The sequence below is a fragment of the Nerophis ophidion genome, linkage group LG05 (assembly GCF_033978795.1).
Source record: "Nerophis ophidion isolate RoL-2023_Sa linkage group LG05, RoL_Noph_v1.0, whole genome shotgun sequence".
Classification (NCBI taxonomy): Eukaryota; Metazoa; Chordata; class Actinopteri; order Syngnathiformes; family Syngnathidae; genus Nerophis; species Nerophis ophidion.
In genome coordinates, this window is record NC_084615.1 from 9,821,075 (window position 1) to 9,846,349 (window position 25,275).

General features: G+C 45.2%; 2 protein-coding genes across 2 annotated transcripts in view; one reads left to right on the plus strand and one right to left on the minus strand.

Moving 5' to 3' along the window:
• The window catches only part of grhpra (glyoxylate reductase/hydroxypyruvate reductase a), a 31,870-nt gene extending 12,966 nt beyond the window's left edge, over positions 1-18,904 (minus strand). The window contains exons 1-7 of the mRNA XM_061899916.1: positions 18,667-18,904; positions 18,365-18,495; positions 12,326-12,398; positions 7,537-7,653; positions 7,367-7,455; positions 4,541-4,642; positions 4,295-4,430 (exon numbers count right to left, since the gene is read on the minus strand). Coding sequence (XP_061755900.1) covers positions 4,295-4,430; positions 4,541-4,642; positions 7,367-7,455; positions 7,537-7,653; positions 12,326-12,398; positions 18,365-18,495; positions 18,667-18,752 — 734 coding nt within the window. The 5' untranslated portion in view covers positions 18,753-18,904. The remainder of the gene's footprint in view (positions 1-4,294; positions 4,431-4,540; positions 4,643-7,366; positions 7,456-7,536; positions 7,654-12,325; positions 12,399-18,364; positions 18,496-18,666) is intronic.
• A 206-nt stretch (positions 18,905-19,110) lies between these two features.
• Positions 19,111-25,275, plus strand: part of si:ch211-203d1.3 (protein phosphatase Slingshot homolog 3) — a 53,690-nt gene continuing 47,525 nt past the window's right edge. Inside the window, exons 1-2 of the mRNA XM_061899915.1 lie at positions 19,111-19,268; positions 23,479-23,661. Of these exons, the coding sequence (XP_061755899.1) occupies positions 23,614-23,661 (48 nt within the window). The 5' untranslated portion in view covers positions 19,111-19,268; positions 23,479-23,613. The remainder of the gene's footprint in view (positions 19,269-23,478; positions 23,662-25,275) is intronic.

Consider the following 25,275-nt stretch of genomic DNA (forward strand, 5'->3'; position numbering starts at 1 on the left):
ATGGACATTTTGGGCATCCCGGCACTTGCGCGGCGGGACTGGTGGGACTCGAACCTGGGTAGGTATTTTGAACATGTTTGGGACTTTTGCCGACTTTCCCCAACTTTTACTCCCCTTCCCCGTGGGACTAGGCTGGGTGTGTTATGGACATTTTGGGCATCCCGGGAGTTGCGTGGCCGATGGTGGGACTTGTGGGACTCAAACCTGGGTAGGTATTTTGAACATGTTTGGGACTTTTGCCGACTTTTCCCAACTTTTACTCCCCTTCCCCGTGGGACTCGGCTGGGTGTGTTATGGACATTTTGGGTATCCCGGCACTTGCGCGGCGGGACTGGTGGGACTCGAACCTGGGTAGGTATTTTGAACATGTTTGGGACTTTTGCCGACTTTTCCCAACTTTTACTCCCCTTCCCCGTGGGACTAGGCTGGGTATGTTATGGACATTTTGGGCGGCGGGACTGGTGGGACTCGAACCTGGGTAGGTATTTTGAACATATTTGGGACTTTTGCCGACTTTTCCCAACTTTTATTCCCCTTCCCCGTGGGACTAGGCTGGGTGTGTTATGGACATTTTGGGCATCCCGGGAGTTGCGTGGCCGGTGGTGGGACTTGTGGGACTCGAACCTGGGTAGGTATTTTGAACATGTTTGGGACTTTTGCCGACTTTTCCCAACTTTTACTCCCTTTCCCCATGGGACTCGGCTGGGTGTGTTATGGACATTTTGGGCATCCCGGCACTTGCGCGGCGGGACTGGTGGGACTCGAACCTGGGTAGGTATTTTGAACATGTTTGGGACTTTTGCCGACTTTCCCCAACTTTTACTCCCCTTCCCCGTGGGACTAGGCTGGGTGTGTTATGGACATTTTGGGCGGCGGGACTGGTGGGACTCGAACCTGGGTAGGTATTTTGAACATGTTTGGGACTTTTGCCGACTTTTCCCAACTTTTACTCCCCTTCCCAGTGGGACTTGGCTGGGTGTGTTATGGACATTTTGGGCATCCCGGCACTTGCGCGGCGGGACTGGTGGGACTCGAACCTGGGTAGGTATTTTGAACATGTTTGGGACTTTTGCCGACTTTCCCCAACTTTTACTCCCCTTCCCCGTGGGACTAGGCTGGGTGTGTTATGGACATTTTGGGCATCCCGGGAGTTGCGTGGCCGATGGTGGGACTTGTGGGACTCAAACCTGGGTAGGTATTTTGAACATGTTTGGGACTTTTGCCGACTTTTCCCAACTTTTACTCCCCTTCCCCGTGGGACTCGGCTGGGTGTGTTATGGACATTTTGGGTATCCCGGCACTTGCGCGGCGGGACTGGTGGGACTCGAACCTGGGTAGGTATTTTGAACATGTTTGGGACTTTTGCCGACTTTTCCCAACTTTTACTCCCTTTCCCCATGAGACTCGGCTGGGTGTGTTATGGACATTTTGGGCATCCCGGCACTTGCGCGGCGGGACTGGTGGGACTCGAACCTGGGTAGGTATTTTGAACATGTTTGGGACTTTTGCCGACTTTCCCCAACTTTTACTCCCCTTCCCCGTGGGACTAGGCTGGGTGTGTTATGGACATTTTGGGCATCCCGGGAGTTGCGTGGCCGATGGTGGGACTTGTGGGACTCAAACCTGGGTAGGTATTTTGAACATGTTTGGGACTTTTGCCGACTTTTCCCAACTTTTACTCCCCTTCCCCGTGGGACTCGGCTGGGTGTGTTATGGACATTTTGGGTATCCCGGCACTTGCGCGGCGGGACTGGTGGGACTCGAACCTGGGTAGGTATTTTGAACATGTTTGGGACTTTTGCCGACTTTTCCCAACTTTTACTCCCCTTCCCCGTGGGACTAGGCTGGGTATGTTATGGACATTTTGGGCGGCGGGACTGGTGGGACTCGAACCTGGGTAGGTATTTTGAACATATTTGGGACTTTTGCCGACTTTTCCCAACTTTTATTCCCCTTCCCCGTGGGACTAGGCTGGGTGTGTTATGGACATTTTGGGCATCCCGGGAGTTGCGTGGCCGGTGGTGGGACTTGTGGGACTCGAACCTGGGTAGGTATTTTGAACATGTTTGGGACTTTTGCCGACTTTTCCCAACTTTTACTCCCTTTCCCCATGGGACTCGGCTGGGTGTGTTATGGACATTTTGGGCATCCCGGCACTTGCGCGGCGGGACTGGTGGGACTCGAACCTGGGTAGGTATTTTGAACATGTTTGGGACTTTTGCCGACTTTCCCCAACTTTTACTCCCCTTCCCCGTGGGACTAGGCTGGGTGTGTTATGGACATTTTGGGCGGCGGGACTGGTGGGACTCGAACCTGGGTAGGTATTTTGAACATGTTTGGGACTTTTGCCGACTTTTCCCAACTTTTACTCCCCTTCCCAGTGGGACTTGGCTGGGTGTGTTATGGACATTTTGGGCATCCCGGCACTTGCGGCGGGACTGGTGGGACTCGAACCTGGGTAGGTATTTTGAACATGTTTGGGACTTTTGCCGACTTTTCCCAACTTTTACTCCCCTTCCCCGTGGGACTAGGCTGGGTGTGTTATGGACATTTTGGGCGGCGGGACTGGTGGGACTCGAACCTGGGTAGGTATTTTGAACACGTTTGGGACTTTTGCCGACTTTTCCCAACTTTTACTCCCCTTCCCCGTGGGACTAGGCTGGGTGTGTTATGGACATTTTGGGCATCCCGGGAGTTGCGTGGCCGATGGTGGGACTTGTGGGACTCAAACCTGGGTAGGTATTTTGAACATGTTTGGGACTTTTGCCGACTTTTCCCAACTTTTACTCCCCTTCCCAGTGGGACTCGGCTGGGTGTGTTATGGACATTTTGGGTATCCCGGCACTTGCGCGGCGGGACTGGTGGGACTCGAACCTGGGTAGGTATTTTGAACATGTTTGGGACTTTTGCCGACTTTTCCCAACTTTTACTCCCCTTCCCCGTGGTACTAGGCTGGGTGTGTTATGGACATTTTGGGCGGCGGGACTGGTGGTACTCGAACCCGGGTAGGTATTTTGAACATGTTTGGGACTTTTGACGACTTTTCCCAACTTTTAGTCCCCTTACCCGTGGGACTAGGCTGGGTGTGTTATGGACATTTTGGGTATCCCGGCACTTGCTTGGCGAGACTGGTGGGACTCGAACCTGGGTAGGTATTTTGAACACGTTTGGGACTTTTGCCGACTTTTCCCAACTTTTACTCCCCTTCCCCGTGGGACTAGGCTGGGTGTGTTATGGACATTTTGGGCATCCCGGGAGTTGCGTGGCCGATGGTGGGACTTGTGGGACTCAAACCTGGGTAGGTATTTTGAACATGTTTGGGACTTTTGCCGACTTTTCCCAACTTTTACTCCCCTTCCCAGTGGGACTCGGCTGGGTGTGTTATGGACATTTTGGGTATCCCGGCACTTGCGCGGCGGGACTGGTGGGACTCGAACCTGGGTAGGTATTTTGAACATGTTTGGGACTTTTGCCGACTTTTCCCAACTTTTACTCCCCTTCCCCGTGGTACTAGGCTGGGTGTGTTATGGACATTTTGGGCGGCGGGACTGGTGGTACTCGAACCCGGGTAGGTATTTTGAACATGTTTGGGACTTTTGACGACTTTTCCCAACTTTTAGTCCCCTTACCCGTGGGACTAGGCTGGGTGTGTTATGGACATTTTGGGCATCCCGGGAGTTGCGTGGCCGGTAGTGGGACTTGTGGGACTCGAACCTGGGTAGGTATTTTGAACATGTTTGGGACTTTTGCCGACTTTCCCCAACTTTTACTCCCCTTCCCCGTGGGACTCGGCTGGGTGTGTTATGGACATTTTTGGCATCCCGGGACTTATTTTTAGGTATTTTTGGGTTCATTAAGGTTAGCTACTTTTACTTGTTTTGAAACGTCTTGACAAACCAAATGTTCTTGTTCTATTGGCAGATAATTTTGCTTAAATCAAATAAAATACCCCTCATCTTTGTATTTTTTTTTCCTGTTTTTGAACACGGACTTTTTGCACCGCCTTCCGCCCTAATGCAGCTGAGATAGGCTCCAGCACCCCTCACGACCCCAAAAGAGACAAGCAGTAGAAAATGGATGGATGGATATTGTTAATGGACTTCGCTGAAGTCTTATGTGGCATCATTTATTAGTATGTCCTTGATGGAATAGGTGTATAAATGAGCCCGAAAAAGTCAGAGAAAAAGCAAAATATACACACAGAATGAATCTTGTGGTGCTCAAAGATGTTTTGTGTGATTTTTAAAAGAAATTGTGAGGTTCGACAAGTTTCTAAAACGGCTTTGGAATCTACCTGCTTGAGTTGATGAAGATTCCTGTCTTTTTCATCTGTCTGAAGAAGCTCTTGTCACACAGGCCCTGGGTCTCTGGTGTCAGCGAGCAAGACACGACGATGAAGTCACTCTCAGACGTGAGAGTGTCCAGAGGAACTGAACAGGAGAGAAGGACCGACAATGTGTCATGAACCAGACCAACAATCCTTTCCTAACTTGCGCTTGTAATCACCAGACGCTGTTGATTCTTTCATTGTTTTACTTACCAAACTCTCCATTTAGCTCAGCGGCGTAAGCCTTCTCAGTTCTCCCAGAGTAAAGCAGCCGCTTTACTCCAAATGGCATGAGGCGGCGAGCGATGGCCATCCCTTGACGTAAATATAAACAGCATCACATATAAAGTGTACAACAAGTAGCAATTTTTCCACCTGCAATTTGGCTGCGCGATATAGAGTACAGGCCAAAAACGCACCTTCTCATTCAAAGCGTTTTCTTTATTTTCATGACTATGACACTGAAAACCCAAAAACTAACAAAACTTTCATATTTTTAGGAAGCTCATCTTGTATTTGACATTGTTTATAGGGTCAGGTGCAATAAAAAGTCTGCGGGCTATAGAGCGTTTTCCGTTCGGGCTCCAGTACTCTCGAGATGCTACCTCAGTAGAAACATTTAAGTCTCACCTTAAAACTCATCTGTATACTCTAGCCTTTAAATAGACCTCCTTTTTAGACCAGTTGATCTGCCGCTTCTTTTGTTTTTCTCCTATGTCCCCCCCTCCCTTGTGGAGGGGGTCCGGTCCGATGACCATGGATGAAGTACTGGCTGTCCAGAGTCGAGACCCAGGATGGACCGCTCGCCTGTATCGGTTGGGGACATCTCTACGCTGCTGATCCGCCTCCGCTTGAGATGGTTTCCTGTGGACGGGACTCTCGCTGCTGTCTTGGATCCGCTTTGAACTGAACTCTCACGGCTGTGTTGGAGCCATTATGGATTGAACTTTCACAGTATCATGTTGGACCTGCTCGACATTCATTGCTTTCGGTCCCCTAGAGGGGGGGGTGGGGGGGGGTTGCCCACTTCTGAGGTCCTCTCCAAGGTTTCTCATAGTCAGCATTGTCACTGGCATCCCACTGGATGTGAATTCTCCCTGCCCACTGGGTGTGAGTTTTACTTGCCCTTTTGTGGGTTCTTCCGAGGATTCTGTAGTCGTAATGGTTTGTGCAGTCCTTTGAGACATTTGTGATTTAGGGCTATATAAATAAACATTGATTGATTGAATGAAGTGTTCAACTTCAGCCTAAACCCTTTCAGTCTGCAACATTTTCACTTCAGGAATGTACAATTGGGCTTCACGGTGGGAGAGGGGTTAGTGCGTCTGCCTCACAATACGAAGGTCCTGAGTAGTCCTGGGTTCAATCCCATGCACGGGATCTTTCTGTGTGGAGTTTGCATGTCCTCCCCGTGACTGCGTGGGTTCCCTGCGGGTACTCCGGCTTCCTCCCACCTCCAAAGACATGCACCTGGGGATAGGTTGATTGGCAACACTAAATGGGCCCTAGTGTGTGAATGTGAGTGTGAATGTTGTCTGTCTATCTGTGTTGGCCCTGCGATGAGGTGGCGACTTGTCCAGGGTGTACCCTGCCTTCCGCCCGATCGTAGCGGAAATAGGTACCAGCGACCCCCGTGAACCCAAAGGGAATAAGCAGTAGAAATGGATGGATGTACACCTGTTTGTTTATTTTTTTGACCACAGACCTAATAAATAATAAACAAAACTAAACAAATTGTGAATGAACACATGTGGAGTTATGTACTTGACAAAAAAAGGGGGAAATAACTGGAGAAGGGGGGCGTGGCCCGCGGACCTGCAGCGAAGCAGGGTGTGCCAGGACCGGCTTCGAGATCAGCGACATACATTTGGCTCATACATAAAAATGTATGAGCCAAATGTGTGTGCAAAATACAGTGTTTTAAAATTCAGTGCAGGAGAATTCGCCTCAATGGCAGCTTCTGAGACAAGATCGATTAATTCAATCTTACTTTACCGGAGGTGATTCTTGAGTTTTGCGTCAACGAATACTTTAGCACTGAATTTTTCTGCACTAAATTATTTTATACTTAATTTTTATACACTGATTTTTTTATACTGAATTTTAAAACACTGTATATTTACAAACTAAATTTTTAAACACGCAAATTTTGCTCACAATTTTTATTCAATGAAATTGTCGGCACAATTTAATGTAACAAAAATCAAATGTAAAAAGTAGCGATGTTTTGCCAATATCCGATATTCCAATATTGTCCAACTCTTAATTACAGATTCCGATATCAACCGATACCGATATATACAGTCCTGGAATTAACACATTATTAGGCCTAATTTTGTTGTGATGCCCCGCTGGATGCATTAAACAATGTAACAAGGTTTTCCAAAATAAATAAACTCAAGTTTTGGAAAAAAAAATGCCAACATGGCACTGCCATACTTATTATGGAAGTCAAAAAGTGCATTATTTTTTTAACATGCCTCACAACAGCTTATCTAACCACCTGTCACTCTGTTAAAAGGCAGGAGCCAGGAGAAGAGAGTGGTTGGAGCTAGAGCGAGAGCAACACAGACCACGAACCCAGAGGGACAGACTTTGTACTGAAAAGCAAAAGAATGGAAAACCCTGAAAAGAAACCCATATTACATCCTGAAACCTGGGCTCTCATGTCGATGCTATTTCCTTCAAAACAGCCACCCTTTGCACTGATTACTTTTTTTGCACACTCTTGGCATTCTCTCCATTAGCTTCAAGAGATAGTCACCTGAAAGGGTTTTCACTTCACAGGTGTCATAGTTTTGATGCCTTCAGTGACAATCTACAATGTAAATAGTCGTGAAAATAAACAAAAGGCATTGAAGGAGAAGGTGTGTCCAAACTTTCGTCCTGTACTGTATATATCAGTAGCCTTTGTAATCCGTTTTGAAATAGTTACATTATCATTTATATGCCAAATAACATCTTTATCGCAGGAAGTTGCAAAACATATCGCGATATAGATTTTAAGCCATATTGCCAAACTGCAGCAACAATCCTTACCGATGCGTCCCAGCCCGATGACTCCCACAGTGCTGCCCGACAGACCGTACCCGCACATCCAGAACGGCGTCCAGGAGCTCCAGCCTCCACTGAGACACATTTGGTGACAACATCAGGACATGGAGGCGACTGCTTGACACTGATGAGTGGAACTTAACAGCAGGACTGACTTTTTCACTTCCTCCGCCGCCTCAGGTAGCCTGCGAGCTGTGGCCAGGAGCAGAGCCACCGTCAGCTCCGCCGTGGCATCGGTCAGGACATCAGGGGTGTAACCTACACGAATACCACTGGAGGAAATAATATACCATGGAGGTTCATTTGTGTTTTTATTACCAAAGCTTGTTTAGGATCCTGAATTTAGTGAGCTGATTTTTTTTTTGTTTACATCCAATTATGTTGACAATTTTATTGAATAAAAATGTGTGTGATTAAAAATGTGGTTTGTTAAAACATTTTTTTTTTAATTCGGAGTTTAAAAAAAAAAGAGACAGACCGATTGTGCAAGTTCTCCCCACTTAAAATGATGACGGAGGTCTGTAATTTTCATCATAGGTACACTTCAACTGTGAGAGACAGAATGTGAAAAAAAAAATCCAGGAATTCACATTGTAGGAATTTTAAAGAATTATTTGTAAATTATGGTGGAAAATAAGTATTTGGTCACTTCAAACAAGGAAGATCTCTGGCTCTCACAGACCTGTAACTTCTTCTTTAAGAAGCTCTTCTGTCCTCCACTCGTTACCTGTATTAATGGCACTTGTTTGAACTCGTTATCTGCATAAAAGACACCTGTCCACAACCTCAAACAGTCAGACTCCAAACTCCACTATGGCCAAGACCAAAGAGCTGTCGAAGGACACCAGGAAAATAATTGTAGACCTGCACCAGACTGGGAAGAGTGAATCTACAATAGGCAAGCAGCTTGGTGTGAAAAAATCGATTGTGGGAGCAATTATCAGAAAATGGAAGACATACAAAACCACTGATAATCTCCCTCGATCTGGGGCTCCACGCAAGATCTCATCCCGTGGGGTCAAAATGATCATGAGAATGGTGAGCAAAAATCCCAGAACCGCACGGGGGGACCTGGTGAATGACCTGCAGAGAGCTGGGACCAAAGTAACAAAGGTTACCATCTGTAACACACTACACCGACAGGGAATCAAATCCTGCCGTGCCAGATGTGTCCCCCTGCTTAAGCCAGTGCATGTCCAGACCCGTCTGAAGTTTGCCAGAGAGCACATGGGAGAATGTCATGTGGTCAGATGAAACCAAAATATAACTTTTTGGTATAAACACAACTCGTCGTGTTTGGAGGAAGAAGAATACTGAGTTGCATCCCAAGAACACCATACCTAATGTGAAGCATGGGGGTGGAAACATCATGCTTTGGGGCTGTTTTTCTGCTAAGGGGACAGGACGATTGATCCGTGTTAAGGAAAGAATGAATGGGGCCATGTATCGTGAGATTTTGAGCCAAAACCTCCTTCCATCAGTGAGAGCTTTGAATAGTTAACCAAATACTTATTTTCCAGCGTAATTAGCAAATAAATTCTGACTATACAGTATAGGCCAAAAGTTTGGACACACCTTTTCATCAATCAATGCGTTTTTTTTTATTTCCATGACTATTTACATTGTAGATTGTCACTGAAGGCATCACAACTATGAATGAACACGTGGAGTTATGTACTTTGTACAAGGTGAAACAATAACTGAAAACATGTGGCCCTGCAATGAGGTGGCGACTTGTCCAGGGCGTCCCCCGCCTTCCGCCCGATTGTAGCTGAGATAGCCACCAGCGCCCCCCGCGACCCCAGAGGGAATAAGCGGTAGAAAATGGATGGATGGATGTTTTATATTCTAGTTTCTTTCTCCTATGTCCCCCCCTCCCTTGTGGAGGGGGTCCGGTCCGATGACCATGGATGAAGTACTGGCTGTCCAGAGTCGAGACCCAGGATGGACCGCTTGTCGGGATCCAGGATGGACCGCTCGCCTGTATCGGTTGGGGACATCTCTACGCTGCTGATCCGCCTCCGGTTGAGATGGTTTCCTGTGGACGGGACTCTGGCTGCTGTCTTGGATCCGCTTGAACTGAACTCTCGCGGCTGTGTTGGAGCCACTATGGATTGAACTTTCACAGTATCATGTTAGACCCGCTCGACATCCATTGCTTTCGGTCCCCTAGAGGGGGGGGTTGCCCACATCTGAGGTCCTCTCCAAGGTTTCTCATAGTCAGCATTGTCACTGGCGTCCCACTGGGTGTGAATTCTCCCTGCCCACTGAGTGTGAGTTTTCCTTGCCCTTTTGTGGGTTCTTCCGAGGATGTTGTAGTCGTAATGATTTGTGCAGTCCTTTGAGACATTTGTGATTTGGGGCTGTATAAATAAACATTGATTGATTGATTGATTGATTGATAGTTAAAGTTCAAGTTAAAGTACCAATGATTGTCACACACACACTAGGTGTGGTGAAATTTGTCCTCTGCATTTGACCCATCCCCTTGTGCACCCACTGGGAGGTGAGGGGAGCAGTGAGCAGCAGCAGTGGCTGCGCCCGGGAATTTGTTGTTGTTGATTTAACCCCCAATTCCAACCCTTGATTAACGTGGACCCCGACTTAAACAAGTTGAAAAACTTATTCGGGTGTTACCATTTAGTGGTCAATTGTACGGAATATGTACTGTACTGTGCAATCTACTAATAAAAGTATCAATCAATCAATCAAAAAGAGTGCCAAGCAGGGAGGTAATGGGTCCCATTTTTTATAGTCTTTGGTATGACTCGGCCGGGGCTTGAACTCACAACCTACCGATCTCAGGGCGGACACTCTAACCACTAAGTCACTGAACAGGTTGTAGTTTCTTCAAAATAGCCGCACTCTTGGCATTCTCTCGATGAGCTTCAAGCACACCTGTGAAGTGGAAACCACTTCAGGTGAGTGCCTCTTGAAGCTCATGGAGAGAATGCCAAGAGTGTGCAAAGCAGTAATCAGCGCAAAGGGTGGCTATTTTGAAGAAACTAGACTATAAAAACATGTTTTAGGTTATTTCACCTTTTTTTTGTTAAGTACATAACCCCACATGTGTTCATTCATAGTTTTGATGCCTTCAGTGACAATCTAAAATGTGAATAATCATGAAAATGAAGAAAAACGCATTGAATGAGAAGGTGTGTCCAAACTATTGGCCTGTACTGTATATAAAAATATTTCTGCGCTGAATTTTTCTGGAAATAATTGTTATACACTGAAATGTTTTTACACTGAATTTTAAAACACCGTATTTTAACAAAATGAACAAACACATGTTTATTCAATGAAATTGTCAGCCAAATTTGATGTAAGAATATTAAGTCCACAAAATTCAAACACAAAAAATTCAGTTACATAAATACTAGAAATGTCCGATAATGTCTTTTTTGCCGATATCCGATATTCTGATATTGTTTAACTCTTAATTACCGATTTCGATATCAACCGATACAGATATATACAGTTGTGGAATTAACACATTATGCCTAATTTTGTTGTGATGACCCGCTGGATGCATTAAACAATGTAAGAAGGATTTCCAAAATAAATCAACTCAAGTTATGGAAAAAAATGCCAACATGGCACTGCCATATTTATTATTGAAGTCACAACGTGTATTTTTTTTTTTTTTACATGCCTCAAAACAGCAGCTTGGACTTTGGGACATGCTCTCCCAGAGAGACCATGAGGAGGTTGAGGTGGGTGGGGTTGGGGGGTGCGGGGGTTAGGGGGTAGCTGGGGTGTATATTGTAGCGTCCCGGAAGAGTTAGTGCTGCAAGGTGTTCTGGGTATTTGTTCGGTTGTGTTACGGTGCAGATATTCTCCCGAAATGTTTGTCATTCTTGTTTGATGTGGGTTCACAGTGTGGCGCATATGTGTAATAGTGTTAAAGTTGTTTATACGGCCACCCTCAGTGTGACCTGTATGGCTGTTGACCAAGTATGCATTGCATTCACCTGTGTGTGTGAAAAGCCGTAGATATTATGTGACTGGGCCGGCATGCAAAGGCAGTGCCTGTAAGGTTTATTGGCGCTCTGTACTTCTCCCTACGTCCGTGTACCACTCCGTACATCGGCGTTTTAAAAAGTCCTAAATTTTACATTTTGAAACTGATACCGATAATTTCCGATATCACATTTTAAAGTATTTATCGGCAGCCCGATTTTATCGGACATCTCCAATAAAAAGGGTAACAACTTAACATCCATAATAAAGTACCACTTATAAACCGCGAGGCATTCTCTTACATGTGGGCATACATGTTTTCGACCCAATAAGTTGGATTGACTTGACATTTCTCACAGCTCTACAGAACAACCACTGCACTTTTAGGGTGTTTAGAAGATTTACCATGAATTTTGATACACGTATAGGGGACTGACGTTTCAGCAAGATGAGTTGAAAAACATTTTCTAACCTCTTAAGGCCCAAGCTGTTTGTTTACATGCTTTTTTTTATTATTTCTCTTTGCTATTCGGGCTTATTGAACCCTAATTAGAATAAAAACAAAAAATCACATTTCAATAAAATGAACTTAGTCCATAAGTACACAAAAGTGTACTTCATTTGTAGTGACATGCAAATTTTTATTTTTTAATCTTTTTTTCCCAAATTCCATTGTAAGTTAAACTCTTCTGACACCACCAGACAGCAATATAAGTGTCCATATGTCGGCATAAGCCCCCAGTTCAATAGTGTACACAATTTTGGAAATAAGATCTAAAAGGTGCTGTCCACGCATGTGGCCACTGAGGCCTTTAAATGTCCCCCAAGTCATTGACCAACTTTTGAATGACTGTCAAAGTTGGATGATACACATGTGTGCTTCCATGTCTTTCAAAGCATTTTGAGCACATTTCACAGCACATGAGAAAATCCTACATACATACCCATTTTTTTTTTATATGACCATGTGAGGTTTCTTACCGTTTCTTTATTTCATTGAGGTCCAAATGGTCGTATCCCACAGAGAGGGTGCTGATTACTTTCAGGTTGGGTCCTGTGGACGATAATATGGCGTTACAGTAAATACCATTTTTGCTCATTATCGACAACATGTGAGGATCAGGGGCAAAGCTACAGGTTAGGGCTGGGAAGGCGGCGCACCCCCGACCTGGGGGAGCTTAGATCATGCAAACAGTTTTATTCTAATCACCATCAATAAGAGAGCTGGACGTAACATAGGCTTGTAGGTTGTCCATGAATTGATTAACGTGGACCCGACTTAAACAAGTTGAAAACTTATTCAGGTGTTACCATTTAGTGGTCAATTGTACGGAATATGTACTGTACTGTGCAATCTACTAATAAAAGTTTCAATGAATCGATCAATCGATAAATTAAAGCCCGAGTCAGGATGAGTCTTGGTTGCTAAAAAACTGGACAAGATTGGCTTTAGCGATTTAGTAGGTGTAAAAGAAGTAATAAAATGTTATGCTGTATGACTGGCTTTATTTTCACCCTCATATGTTTAAGCGGATCGGCGATATTGTCTACAGGTGTATTTTGATTATATTAGTTATCAACCTTACACCAACGTCAACAGTCACTTGTCGACAGAGCATTTTTACGACAAAGTTAACATGAGTGGTAGTTCTAATAAACATAAAAGTGGAGCGGTAAAGGGGAAAAAAGAGATCAAGTAGAGGGCGTGAAGCCAGGTCACCAAAGGCAATCATGCTGACCACCGAGCTAAAAAGCCCAGACTAATTATTTCATGTCCCGGCAAGAAATCTGCGTTCAAAGCACTCCGGCTTGTTAGTGATTCACAAAGCCCAAAAAAAGTCTGCGGGCTATAGAGCGTTTTCCGTTCGGGTTCCAGTACTCTGGAATGCCCTCCCGGTAACAGTTCAAGATGCCACCTCAGTAGAAGCATTTAAGTCTCACCTTAAAACTCATTTGTATACTCTAGCCTTTAAATAGACTCCCTTTTTAGACCAGTTGATCTGCCGTTTCTTTTCTTTTTCTTCTATGTCCCACTCTCCCTTGTGGAGGGGGTCCGGTCCGATCCGGTGGCCATGTACTGCTTGCCTGTGTATCGGCTGGGGACATCTCTGCGATGCTGATCCGCCTCCGCTTGGGATAGTTTCCTGCTGGCTCCGCTGTGAACGAGACTCTCGCTGCTGTGTTGGATCCGCTTTGGACTGGACTCTCGCGACTGTGTTGGATCCATTGTGGATTGAACTTTCACAGTATCATGTTAGACCCGCTCGACATCCATTGCTTTCCTCCTCTCTAAGGTTCTCATAGTCATCATTGTCACCGACGTCCCACTGGGTCATTATTGTCACCGATGTCACACTGGGTGTGAGTTTTCCTTGCCCTTATGTGGGCCTACCGAGGATGTCGTGGTGGTTTGTGCAGCCCTTTGAGACACTAGTGATTTAGGGCTATATAAGTAAACATTGATTGATTGATTGATAGTACGGGGTTAATCATTTGTTTACACTTTTTCCTATTATTTGCATTGGGGGTCAAATGGATAATCATTCCTAATTCAAACTGTGGTTCATTGAGTGCTGTGCCAGTGTAATTTGTATTATCGTATTTTTCGGACTATAAGGCGCACTTAAAATCCTTTCGTTTTCTTAAAAATCGACAGTGCGCCTTATAACCCGGTGCGAATAATGTACAGAATAATTCTGGTTGTGCTTACTGACCTCGAAGCTATTTTATTTGGTATATGTTGTAATGATAATTCTGACCAGTAGATGGCACTCACACATAAAAGATTGATTGATTGATTGAAACTTTTATTAGTAGATTGCACAGTACAGTACATATTTTGTACAACTGACCACTAAATGGTAACACCCGAATAAGTTTTTCAACTTGTTTAAGTCGGGGTCCACATAAATCAATTCATGGTAAATATAAGATATGTGTAAACTGCAATATGACGCCAGTAAACACCAACATTTTAAATTAAAATAAAGAACATTACACACGGCACACAAAAATCTGTCAAAATGTTTTAGTATGACTTTGAAGCCGCACCGCTTGATGGATTGTCCGCCCATTACGTATCATAGTCAGAGATACAAGTATTACTATGGTGTGTGTACAAGGACCGCAAAATGTTAACCATCAGCAGACATATTATCTGGTGTTTTGTTTCACAATATTATGCAAAACCAACGTTTCTTACCTTCTGGTACCTGCTAATGTGTATTTGAGATCTGCATAAGTCCTGCAAATTTGCGCACATCCGCCACTGTAGTCCGTGGCCATTACGTAGTCGATAAGCTTCTTTTTTTTCTCTATCTTCTAATTATGGGCCATTCATCCTCTGCTGTTGCCATTTTTAACATAAAGTAGTGTACAGTTCTAACTTATATCTCGCTATGAAAGCACTAAAAATGACCAGTGTAGTGTTTACATAAGTCACCCACGGAACTTTAGTTATTAGAGAGTTCCGGTCGAACTGTTTTTCACAGGACACATTGTTGTTGCACTAGTGAGCCACGGATGAGGCGATGCTGCTCCGTTGTTGTTTTAAGTAAAGTCTGAATGTCATTAAAACCGTTAGCTCCATCTTTTGAGACTTCTTCCACACCGCTAGAAGAGAGATGACGGGGAGAAGACGCTGTCGAAGGTGAGCCACGTAAATAAATGAGGCGACTGTCAGAAAGCGACTTGAAGATGATCTGTAAAACATCACATATGCAACGTTTGGACCAAAGAACCACCATCACATGTTATGTAGACCACAAGGAAATGTTTATAATATAGGAAAAAAATCATAATACGACCCCTTTAATGCGCATTATAATCTGGTGCGTGTCCTGGGCATGACATTAAAGTGCATCCTGCAGTGGAGGCTCCTCTACGGGGTCTTGGGGCACTAGGAGGTTAACCCCTATACTACTGTTACCCCAGGTGGCCCTTGGCAAAGGCCTAGTACCTGTGAGGACCTCAACGGCGGAGCAGGCGGAAGACGGTAGATGTAAGAACTACTGCGAAGGCTGAAGAAGGCACCCCCACATCGATGTGGGCCCAGTTATGGGAGAAATAACAACCCAAGACCTCAAGGTTGGAACAGGTGGAGGATGATTGCTAACACTATGGAGAGTCACAACGGCTGATGAAGGCTGCAGCAGAAAAGGGTCCCCAGTCGTCTTGGACTCCATGCCACTGGACCCAGCCCGGATTCGTCAAGGATCTTGAGGTGACTGTCTGTGCAGCACCAGTCTCCCCACGTTAAACAAAGTCATGCACAGGCATCTGCCATAAAGGGATACACCCCTACCAGGAGGATCATTATACTCGCTTCGAGTGACCGCCGATGATGATCCATCCATCTTCCTGCGCCTATTCGAAGTCTGGTCGCGGGGGCAGCAGCCTAAGCAGGGAGGCCCAGACTTCCCTCTCCCCATCCACTTCGTCCAGCTCCTCCTAGGAGATCCCGAGGCGTTCCCAGGTTAGCCGGGAGACATAGTCTTCCCAACGTGTCCTGAGTCTTCCCCGTGGCCTCCTACCGGACGGAGGTTCCCGAAACACCTCCCTCGGGATGCGCTCGGGTGGCATCCTGACCAGATCCCCGAACCACCTCATCTGGCTCCTCTCGATGTGGAGGAGCAGCGGCTTTACTTTGAGTTCCTCCCGGATGGCAGAGCTTCTCACCCTATCTCTAAGGGAGAGCCCCGCCACACGGCGGAGGAAACTCATTTCGGCCGCTTGTACCCGTGATCTTGTATGTTCATAGGTGAGGATGGGAACGTAGATCGACCGGTAAACTGAGAGCTTTGCCTTCCGGCTCAGCTCCTTTTTCACCACAGCTTCCGCATTACTGAAGACGCCGCACCGAACCGGCTGTCGACCTCACGATCCACTTTTCGGAAATGGCACTCCACCCTGATGATAATCTGGTGCGCCTTTTATATGAAAAAAGACCTGAATAGACCCGCTCATCGGCAGTGCGCCTTACAATTGGTCCAGAAAATACGGTACGTATTTTAAAGGCCTACTGAAAGCCACTACTACCGACCACGCAGTCTATATTTTATAGTTTATATTTTCCGCGAAGTATCCTGTTGAAAATGTCGCGTGCACGTGACGTCGGGATGGCGAGCGCAAAAAAGTGTTATCAAGCCTCATATAGAAATATATGTACTGCTCATCGTGTGAGGCAATGCAATGTAAACAATACTAATAAAAAAAAAATAACGGTTTGAATTGGTCCAGGTTATTGGGGATTGTTATTACTGACGTACAGGTGTCGCGGTGTCACTGCAGCCAGGCACGTAAGAAAACCCTCGTCTCCCTGGCAACGTCTTTGTCGCTTTCACTCATTTGCCGCTTTTCCACTAATGCAGGTGTAGGCAACCCAGAACGTTGACAGAGCCATTTTGGACCCACATAACAAAAATTGTGTCTGTCTGGAGCCAACGGGGAGCCAATCTACAAATCACCGCACCGTGATTACTTCAGCTCAACGCTGTCAAGCGCCATTCATATAAAACTTGCGGGCCGCACTAAAATTAAAGGCCTACTGAAACCCACTACTACCGACCATGCAGTCTGATAGTTTATATATCAATGATGAAATATTAACATTGCAACACATGCCAAGACGGCCGGTTTAGTTTACTAAATTACAATTTTAAATTTCCCGCGGAGTTTCTTGTTGAAAACGTTGCGGTATGATGACGTGAGCGTTTGACGTCTCGGGTTGTAGCGGACATTTTTTTCCAGGCCGATCCAAGCTATAAGTAGTCTGCTCTAATCGCATAACTACACAGTATTCTGGACATCTGTGTTGCTGAATCTTTTGCAATTTGTTCAATTAATAATGGAGAAGTCAAAGCAGAAAGATGTAGGTGGGAAGCGGTGTATTGCAGCTGCCTTTAGCAACACAAACACAGCCGGTGTTTCCTTGTTTAAAATTCCCGAAGGTGAAGCTTTAATATGGAACAGAGCGGTCAAGCGAACATGGTTCCCGACCACATGTCAACCGGCTGGTTTCGGTGAGAAAATTGTGGTAATAAGTCGGCTCTTACCGTAGACATCAACGGAGCTTGCGTCTTGCTGCAGCTGCGTGACTTCCCTCAGAGACACTGGCGGTCACCACACCCCTCCGACTTTAAGGTACTATATATCCATCCATCCATTTTCTACCGCTTATTCCCTTTCGGGGTTGCGGGGGGCGCTGGCGCCTATCTCAGCTACACCCTGGACAAGTCGCCACCTCATCGCAGGGCCAACACAGATAGACAGACAACATTCACACTCACATTCACACACTAGGGCCAATTTAGTGTTACCAATCAACCTATCCCCAGGTGCATGTCTTTGGAAGTGGGAGGAAGCCGGAGTACCCGGAGGGAACCCACACATTCACGGGGAGAACATGCAAACTCCACACAGAAAGATCCCGAGCCTGAATTTGAACCCAGGACTGCAGGAACTTCGTATTGTGAGGCAGACGCACTAACCCCTCTGCCACCGTGAAGCCCAGGTACTATATAATCTCACTGAAATACTAGTAACACAATAGGCAGATAAGGGATTTTCCAGAATTTTCCTAGTAAATGTGTCTAATAACATCTGAATCGCTCTCACTGCCCTCGCCTTTTTTTCCCCTAGTCCTTCACTCTCATTATCCTCATCCACGAATCTTTCATCCTCAAAAAAATTAATGGTAAAATTGTCGCTTTGTCGGTCCGAATCGCTCTAGCTGCTAGTGGCCATGATTGTAAACAATGTGAGGATGTGAGGAGATCCACAACCCGTGACGTCACGCGCACATCGTCTGCTACTTCCGGTACAGGCAGGGCTTTTTTTATTAACGACCAAAAGTTGCGAACTTTATCATCGATGTTCTCTACTAAATCCTTTCAGCAAAAATATGGCAATATCGCGAAATGATCAAGTATGACACATACAATGGACCTGCTATCCCCATTTAAATAAGAACATCTCATTTCAGTAGGCCTTTAAAACTTAGTCCTGACTGAGAAAAAGTACCTGCAGCATTCAGAACCTCAGCATCGACCTTGTCTGACAGCAGACACAGGACACCGTGGGCCCCCTGCACCTCTTTGAGAAGCTCTTTCCTTGGCACAGGTTCATTGGAGTCCCACATACACACGTCACACCTGGACAACCAAACATGACGTCATCACCACAATACAGTAGCTGTACCGTGTAAATGTACACATTGACTGAGTGCATTACTACGTTGCGTGGGGAATCTTAGTAAGTACGACCGTAGATGACTAAGTCGTGCATACAATAAATAACCTATTTTAAAAAAAAAATAAGCATACACTCCAGATGATGACAGGATCTTCATCCCTTCCTGCGAAAGGCGCCTCGTCACGTAAACCTTCATGAGTTTCCCAACTGCTTTCATCCGACTAAAAAATGTGGGTTAGTTTAAGTCCTTTGTGATAAGAGTCTTATCACTTGAAGAAGATGATAACTTTCCAGAGCTTGGTTGGTTAATTGTTAACTTTCAACGACTCCAGCGACACATTAACCCGGAAGTAAACACGAGCTAAGCTCCGCCTTTAAAATAAAAATGTCCGGCGAATTTAGCCCGAGTAAACATACAGTTGGACAGGAAGTTAAAAATGTATCATCTTAATATTTTATTATATTCATCAAATGTATTGCTGTTCGCTAATGTGAATGAGTTTGTAGCAAATTCTGGCATGAAATACGCATTTTCCCGAATTTTGCGTGAAACCCCGCGGGATAGTTACGTACTTTACGTACATAGTTTGCGTATGACGTCATCCAGCCAGCCCAGACGGCGCTGCTGGAGTCAGTGGTGAAGTGTCAGTGTCAGAGCTGCTGGCGTTTCTCGAGGACCGAGCGGCACGTCCTCGGTGCTGGAAATAGGTGCTCGGGAGACCGTCTGCTAAACGTAAGAAATGTTGTTGTTGTTTTTTTTGTATTTGTTTTTAATCGTTTACTGCATGTTACACGCGTGAGCTACCGCTAGCTGCAACAGGCTAACATAAACAAGGATTGCAGTGTTTCGATGTGGCAGCTCAGTTAGGATAAAACCATTTTTGGATTTAAACATTTATGCATTTTCATACAATACAATAATATGAGGGAAAAAAGTGTTTATCACTTTGATACTGCAAAGTATAGTTTTATAGACATTTTAGAACAGGGGTCTCAGACACGCGGCCCGCGGGCCAATTGCGGCCCGCGAGACGTTATTTTGCGGCCCCCACCTTAATATGAAAGTTTAAAGGCCTACTGAAATTAGCTTTTCTTATTTGAACGGGGATAGCAGGTCCATAATATGTGTCATACTTGATCATTTTGCGGTGTTGCCATATTTTTGCTGAAAGGATTTACGTAGTAGAGAACATCGACGATAAAGTTCGCAACTTTTGGTCGCTGATAAAAAAGCCTTGCCATTAACGGAAGTAGCATACGATGTGCGCGTGATGTCACGGGTGTGAGGGCTCCTCACATCCTCACATTGTTTATAATGTGAGCCACCAGCAGCAAGAGCTATTCGGGCCGAGAAAGCGACAATTTCCCCATTAATTTGAGCGAGGATGAAAAATTTGTGGATGAGGATATTGAGAGTGAAGGACTAGAAAAAAAAAAAGGCGAGGGCAGTGAGAGTGTTGCAGATGTTATTAGACACATTTACTAGGATAATTCTGGAAAATTCCTTATCTGCCTATTGTGTTACTAGTGTTTTAGTGACATTTTATAGTACCTTTAAGTCGGAGGGGTGTGGTGACTGCCAGTGTCTCGGTGGGAGGAGGTAATAGTCCACAACTGCTGCAGGAGGACGCCATCTCCGCTCATAACTACGGTAAGAGCCAACTTATTACCACAATTTTCTCACCGAAACCTGCCGGTTGACATGTGGTCGGGACCCATGTTCGCTTGACCGCTCTGTTCCATAGTTAAGCTTCACCTTCGGGAATTTTAAACAAGGAAACACCGGCTGTGTTTGTGTGGCTAAAGGCTAAAAGCTTCCCACCTCCATCTTTCTACTTTGACTTCTCCATTATTAATTGAACACATTGCAAAAGATTCAGCAACACAGATGTCCAGAATAATGTGTAATTATGGGATTACAGCAGACTACTTATAGCTTGAATCGGGCTGGAAAAAAATGTCCGCTACAACCCGAGACGTCAAACGCACGCGTCATCATACCGCAACGTTTTCAACAAGAAACTCCGCGGGAAATTTAAAATTGCAATTTAGTAAACTAAAAAGGCCGTATTGGCATGTATTGCACTGTTAATATTTCATCATTGATATATAAACTAGCAGACTGCGTGGTCGGTAGTAGTGGGTTTCAGTAGGCCTTTAATGTTAGTGCGGCCCGCAAGTTTTATATGAATGGCGCTTGACAGCGTTGAGCTGAAGTAATCACGGTGTGGCGATTGGTAGATTGGCTCCCCGTTGGCTCCAGACAGACACAATTTTTGTTATGTGAGTCCAAAATGGCTCTTTCAACATTCTGGGTTGCCTACACCTGCGTTAGTGGAAAAGCGGCAAATGAGTGAAAGCGACAGAGACGTTGCCAGGGAGACGAGGGTTTTCTTACGGGCCTGGCTGCAGTCACACCGCGACACCTGTCCGTCAGTAATAACAGTCCCCAATGACCTGGACCAATTCAAACCGTAATTTTTTTTATTATTATTGTTTAATTTGCATTGCCTCACACGATGAACAGTATATATATTTCTATATGAGGCTTGATAACACTTTTTTGCGCTCGCCATCCCGGTACTTTTCCGGCTATTATCCGCCGACCACCGTGTTGCCGTAGGGAAAAAAAGCGGAACGACACACATTGCAGAACTAACATTATTCTCCGTGCGTCGGCTAAATACAAATATATTCCACAACCCAAACATGTCTTTTTCAAAGCCTGCAGTGAAGAGAAAGGTTCGTGATGTGCAAAGACAATTCCAGGAAAAGTGAGAGATGCAATATTTCTTAGTTGAGCGCAGGGCAACCCCGACGTGTCTTATTTGCACAGAGAAAGTTGCGGTGCACAAGGGATACAATTTGAAACGTCATTATACATCTAAACATGCTGAGGAGTATGCAAAAAAAAAATTAAAAAATCTTTTCTTGCGGCCCAGACTTTGCATTCAATGGCCCGCAGGTAAATTGAGTTTGAGACCCCTGTTCTAGAACATTGTGATCATGGACGCCTATGGCAGTGTTTTGCCACGGGAGATTATCTAATTCCACCTTTTTGGGTTAAAACTATTTTTTTGCAATCCAGTAATTATAATCCGCAAATAATGTGCCGTTGTTCAGTGTCTGCACTGTCTGGAGATCGGCAGAGTAACCGTGTAATACTATTCCATATCAGTAGGTGGCAGCAGGTAGCAAATTGCTTTGTAGATGTCGGAAACAGCAGGAGGAAGGGTGCAGGTAAAAAGGTATCTAATGCTTGTAGTGGATGTCCCTTATGGGCATCGGTAGTTGTTTATGTATGTTCGGAGCATGCGGAGTTGGTTCAGTGAAGTCTACACCACTGAAGTGGGCAGCCGTGTGTGCGTCACTGATTTCTTCATGGTGTCAGAAACGTCAAAACAACTGCGCCAAGTTATTAAATGTGTCAGAGAGGACACATAAAGACATATACCGACTGCGAAAGGTAGTGTCCATACATCCATCCATCTTCTTCGGCTTATCCGAGGTCAGGTCGCGGGGGCAGCAGCCTAAGTAGGGAAGCCCAGACTTCCCTTTCCCCAGCCACTTCGTCCAGCTCTTACGGGGGATCCCAAGGTGTTCCCAGGCCAGCCCGGGAGACATAGTCTTCCAAACGTGTCCTGGGTCTTCCCCGTGTCTTCCTACCGGTTGGACGTGCCCTCAACACCTCCCTAGAGAGGCGTTCAGGTGGCATCCTGACCAGATGCCCGAACCACCTCATCTGGCTCCTCTCGATGTGGAGGAGCAATGGCTTTACTTTGAGCTCCTCCCGGATGACAGAGCTTCTCACCCTATCCGCCACCCGGCAGAGGAAACTCATTTTGGCCGCTTGTACCCGTGATCTTGTCCTTTCGGTCATAACCCAAAGCTCATGACCATAGGTGAGGATGGTAGTGCTTTTTGTTTTATTAGTACGAGTGAAGTTAGTTCCCAAGTTAGCTATCACAATGAGTGAAGGCAATGCAACGGCGCTTCCCGCCCATGGAGACAACTTTCAAGTTAGCCCGCCAGAAAAGTCAGACTGCAGAGACGGAAAGAAATGGCCGAGATGGAACAAAAGATTCGAGAGGTATCGAGTGGCTTCAGGACTGGTCAAGAAAAGGCTACTAGTCACGCGCGAAAAGTCATAATCTTAATATTAAACCAAAAATAAACAAAAGGTGAGTGCCCCTAAGAAAAGGCATTGAAGCTTAGGGAAGGCTATGCAGAACTGGCTACGAAGTAAACAAAAACAGAATGCTGGACGACAGCAAAGACTTACTGTGGAGCACAGATGCCGTCCACAATGTACATCCGAACATGACATGACAATCAACAATGTCCTCGCGAAAAAGGATAAAAACAACTGCTATTTTTTGGATTGCTAAAACAAAGAAGGTGTGGAGAATAGCGGTCAAGGAAGACATGAAACTGCTGCAGAAAAATACCAAATAAAGAGAAAAAGCCAGCAAGGAGCACAAGACAAGAACTAAAACACTACACACAAGAAAACAGCAAAAAAAACTCCAAATAAATCACGGCATGATGTGACAGGTGGTGACAGTACACCTACTTTGAGACAAGAGCTATAGTGATGCATGCTTGGTTATGCTTTAAAGTCATATGCAACAATTGCGACAACGACTTTACTGTCAATATCAGCTGCCGAGTTTCATTTTTTAATGATTTGTGTGTGTGTGTGTGTGTTTGTTTGTGTGTGAGAAAGACCAGTGGATGACTGACAAGAGTGTTGACTCAATTTCTGTTACTCCGCTGTAGATAGCTTTAAAAAGTTGCTACCACATTTCTACCATGCTGCTATAGATTTAAAATGTATGGGCACATACTTAAGGAACAGGATTATTACATTTTGGGGCTACAAGGGCCTGGGCGGAGGTCAGCGCTGGCTTTTCCAGTCACATTGTGTCCTCCTATCATTTCAGGACAAAAATTGTACTCATGCCAGAGCCTGCACACTTTTGGCCTGTGGAACCTGCAGAGCTTGTCTGAGCTTGCCAGCACCAGCAGCAGCAGCAGCAGCAGCAGGCCGTTGGGTGCGGAGACACCTGTACTGCGCAATGGCGCTATTGACTCTGCGCAGGATTCCTTCCATCAGCCCTACTCCTGTGAGTCATCACCATGCCAGTCTTATTTTTTGCATCATGAAGTTGCTTCACACGTATTAGAACAAGGACAGCAGTCTGGGCCAGGAGCAGCAGGACCGTCCACGAGCGATATCAGCGCAATAACAAATCCTTTGTTTTGCATAGCAGGCCGGGCTGGTGATCGGATAGCGTTGCAGAGCAAACATTCCACGGGTATAACGTGGCTTTCATCACAATTCATATTCCTTGCTGCATAGATCAGACCTGGGCAAATTAAGGCCCGGGGGCCACATGCAGCCCATTAAAGGGGAACATTATCACAATTTCAAAAGGGTTAAAAACAATAAAAATCAGTTCCCAGTGGCTTGTTGTATTTTTTGAAGTTTTTTTCAAAATGTTACCGGTCTCGGAATATCCCTAAATAAAGCTTTAAAGTGCCTTATTTTCGGCTCTCTGCGAAGACACTGGCCATTTCCCTGTGACGTCACATAGTGCTGCCAATGTAAACAAACAATGGGAATACCACAGCAAGATATAGCGACATTAGCTCGGATTCAAACTCGGATTTCAGCGACTTAAGCGATTCAACAGATTACGCATGTATTGAAACAGATGGTTGGAGTATGAAAATATTGAAGAAGAAACTAAAGCTATCAAGCGAATAGCTATTGACGCTATTCATAGCCATAGCATGGCCGAATAGCTGCGTTAGGATCGCCGGTAAAATGTGCGGACCAAACGATCAGGACTTTCGCATCTTTTGACACTGGAGCAACTTAAATCCGTCGATTGGTAAGTGTTTTTTTCGCATTAAATGTGGGTGGAAGGAAACGTAATATAGTTGCAAATGCATCTACAGGTTATCCATACATCTCTGTACCATGTCTGCTTTAGCACCGCCGGTAAATAGCATGTTAGCATCGATTAGCGTAGCATGTTAGCATCGATTAGCTGGCAGTCAAAACAACAAAACTCACCTTTTTGATTTCGTTAACTATCGTTGCAAATGCATTTGCAGGTTATCCATACATCTCTGTGCCATGTCTGCCTTAGCATCGCCGGTCAAATGTGGAGACACTCTGGTACATTCAATGGGGGTCTGGCAGCAGACACTTTCACATCTTCGGGCCAGTGGTGCAACTTGAATCCCTCCCTGTTAGTGTTGTTACACCCTCCGACAACACACCGTCGAGGAATGATGTCTCCAAGGTTCCAAAAAATAGTCAAAAAAACGGAAAATAACAGAGCTGAGACCCGGTGTTTGTAATGTGTTGAAAATGAAAATGGTGGGTGTGTTACCTCGGCGACGTCACATTCTGACGTCATCGCCTCCAGCTCGGTAAACAGAAAGGCGTTTAATTCGCCAAAATTCACCCATTTAGAGTTCGGAAATCGGTTAAAAAAATAGATGGTCTTTTTTCTGCACCATCAAGGTATATATTGACGCTTACATAGGTCTGGTGATAATGTTCCCCTTTAAGTATTTCAACCTGGTCCGCCGGACACTCCCGAACAATTGTTTTAGATCTTTAATATGAAAAGTGTAGTTGCCATTATGAAGTGCAGTGATGTTTTCAAATGACCGTAAGTCTTGAACTATACAAAGTATTTCAATGCTTGGAATCTGCGCTTTTG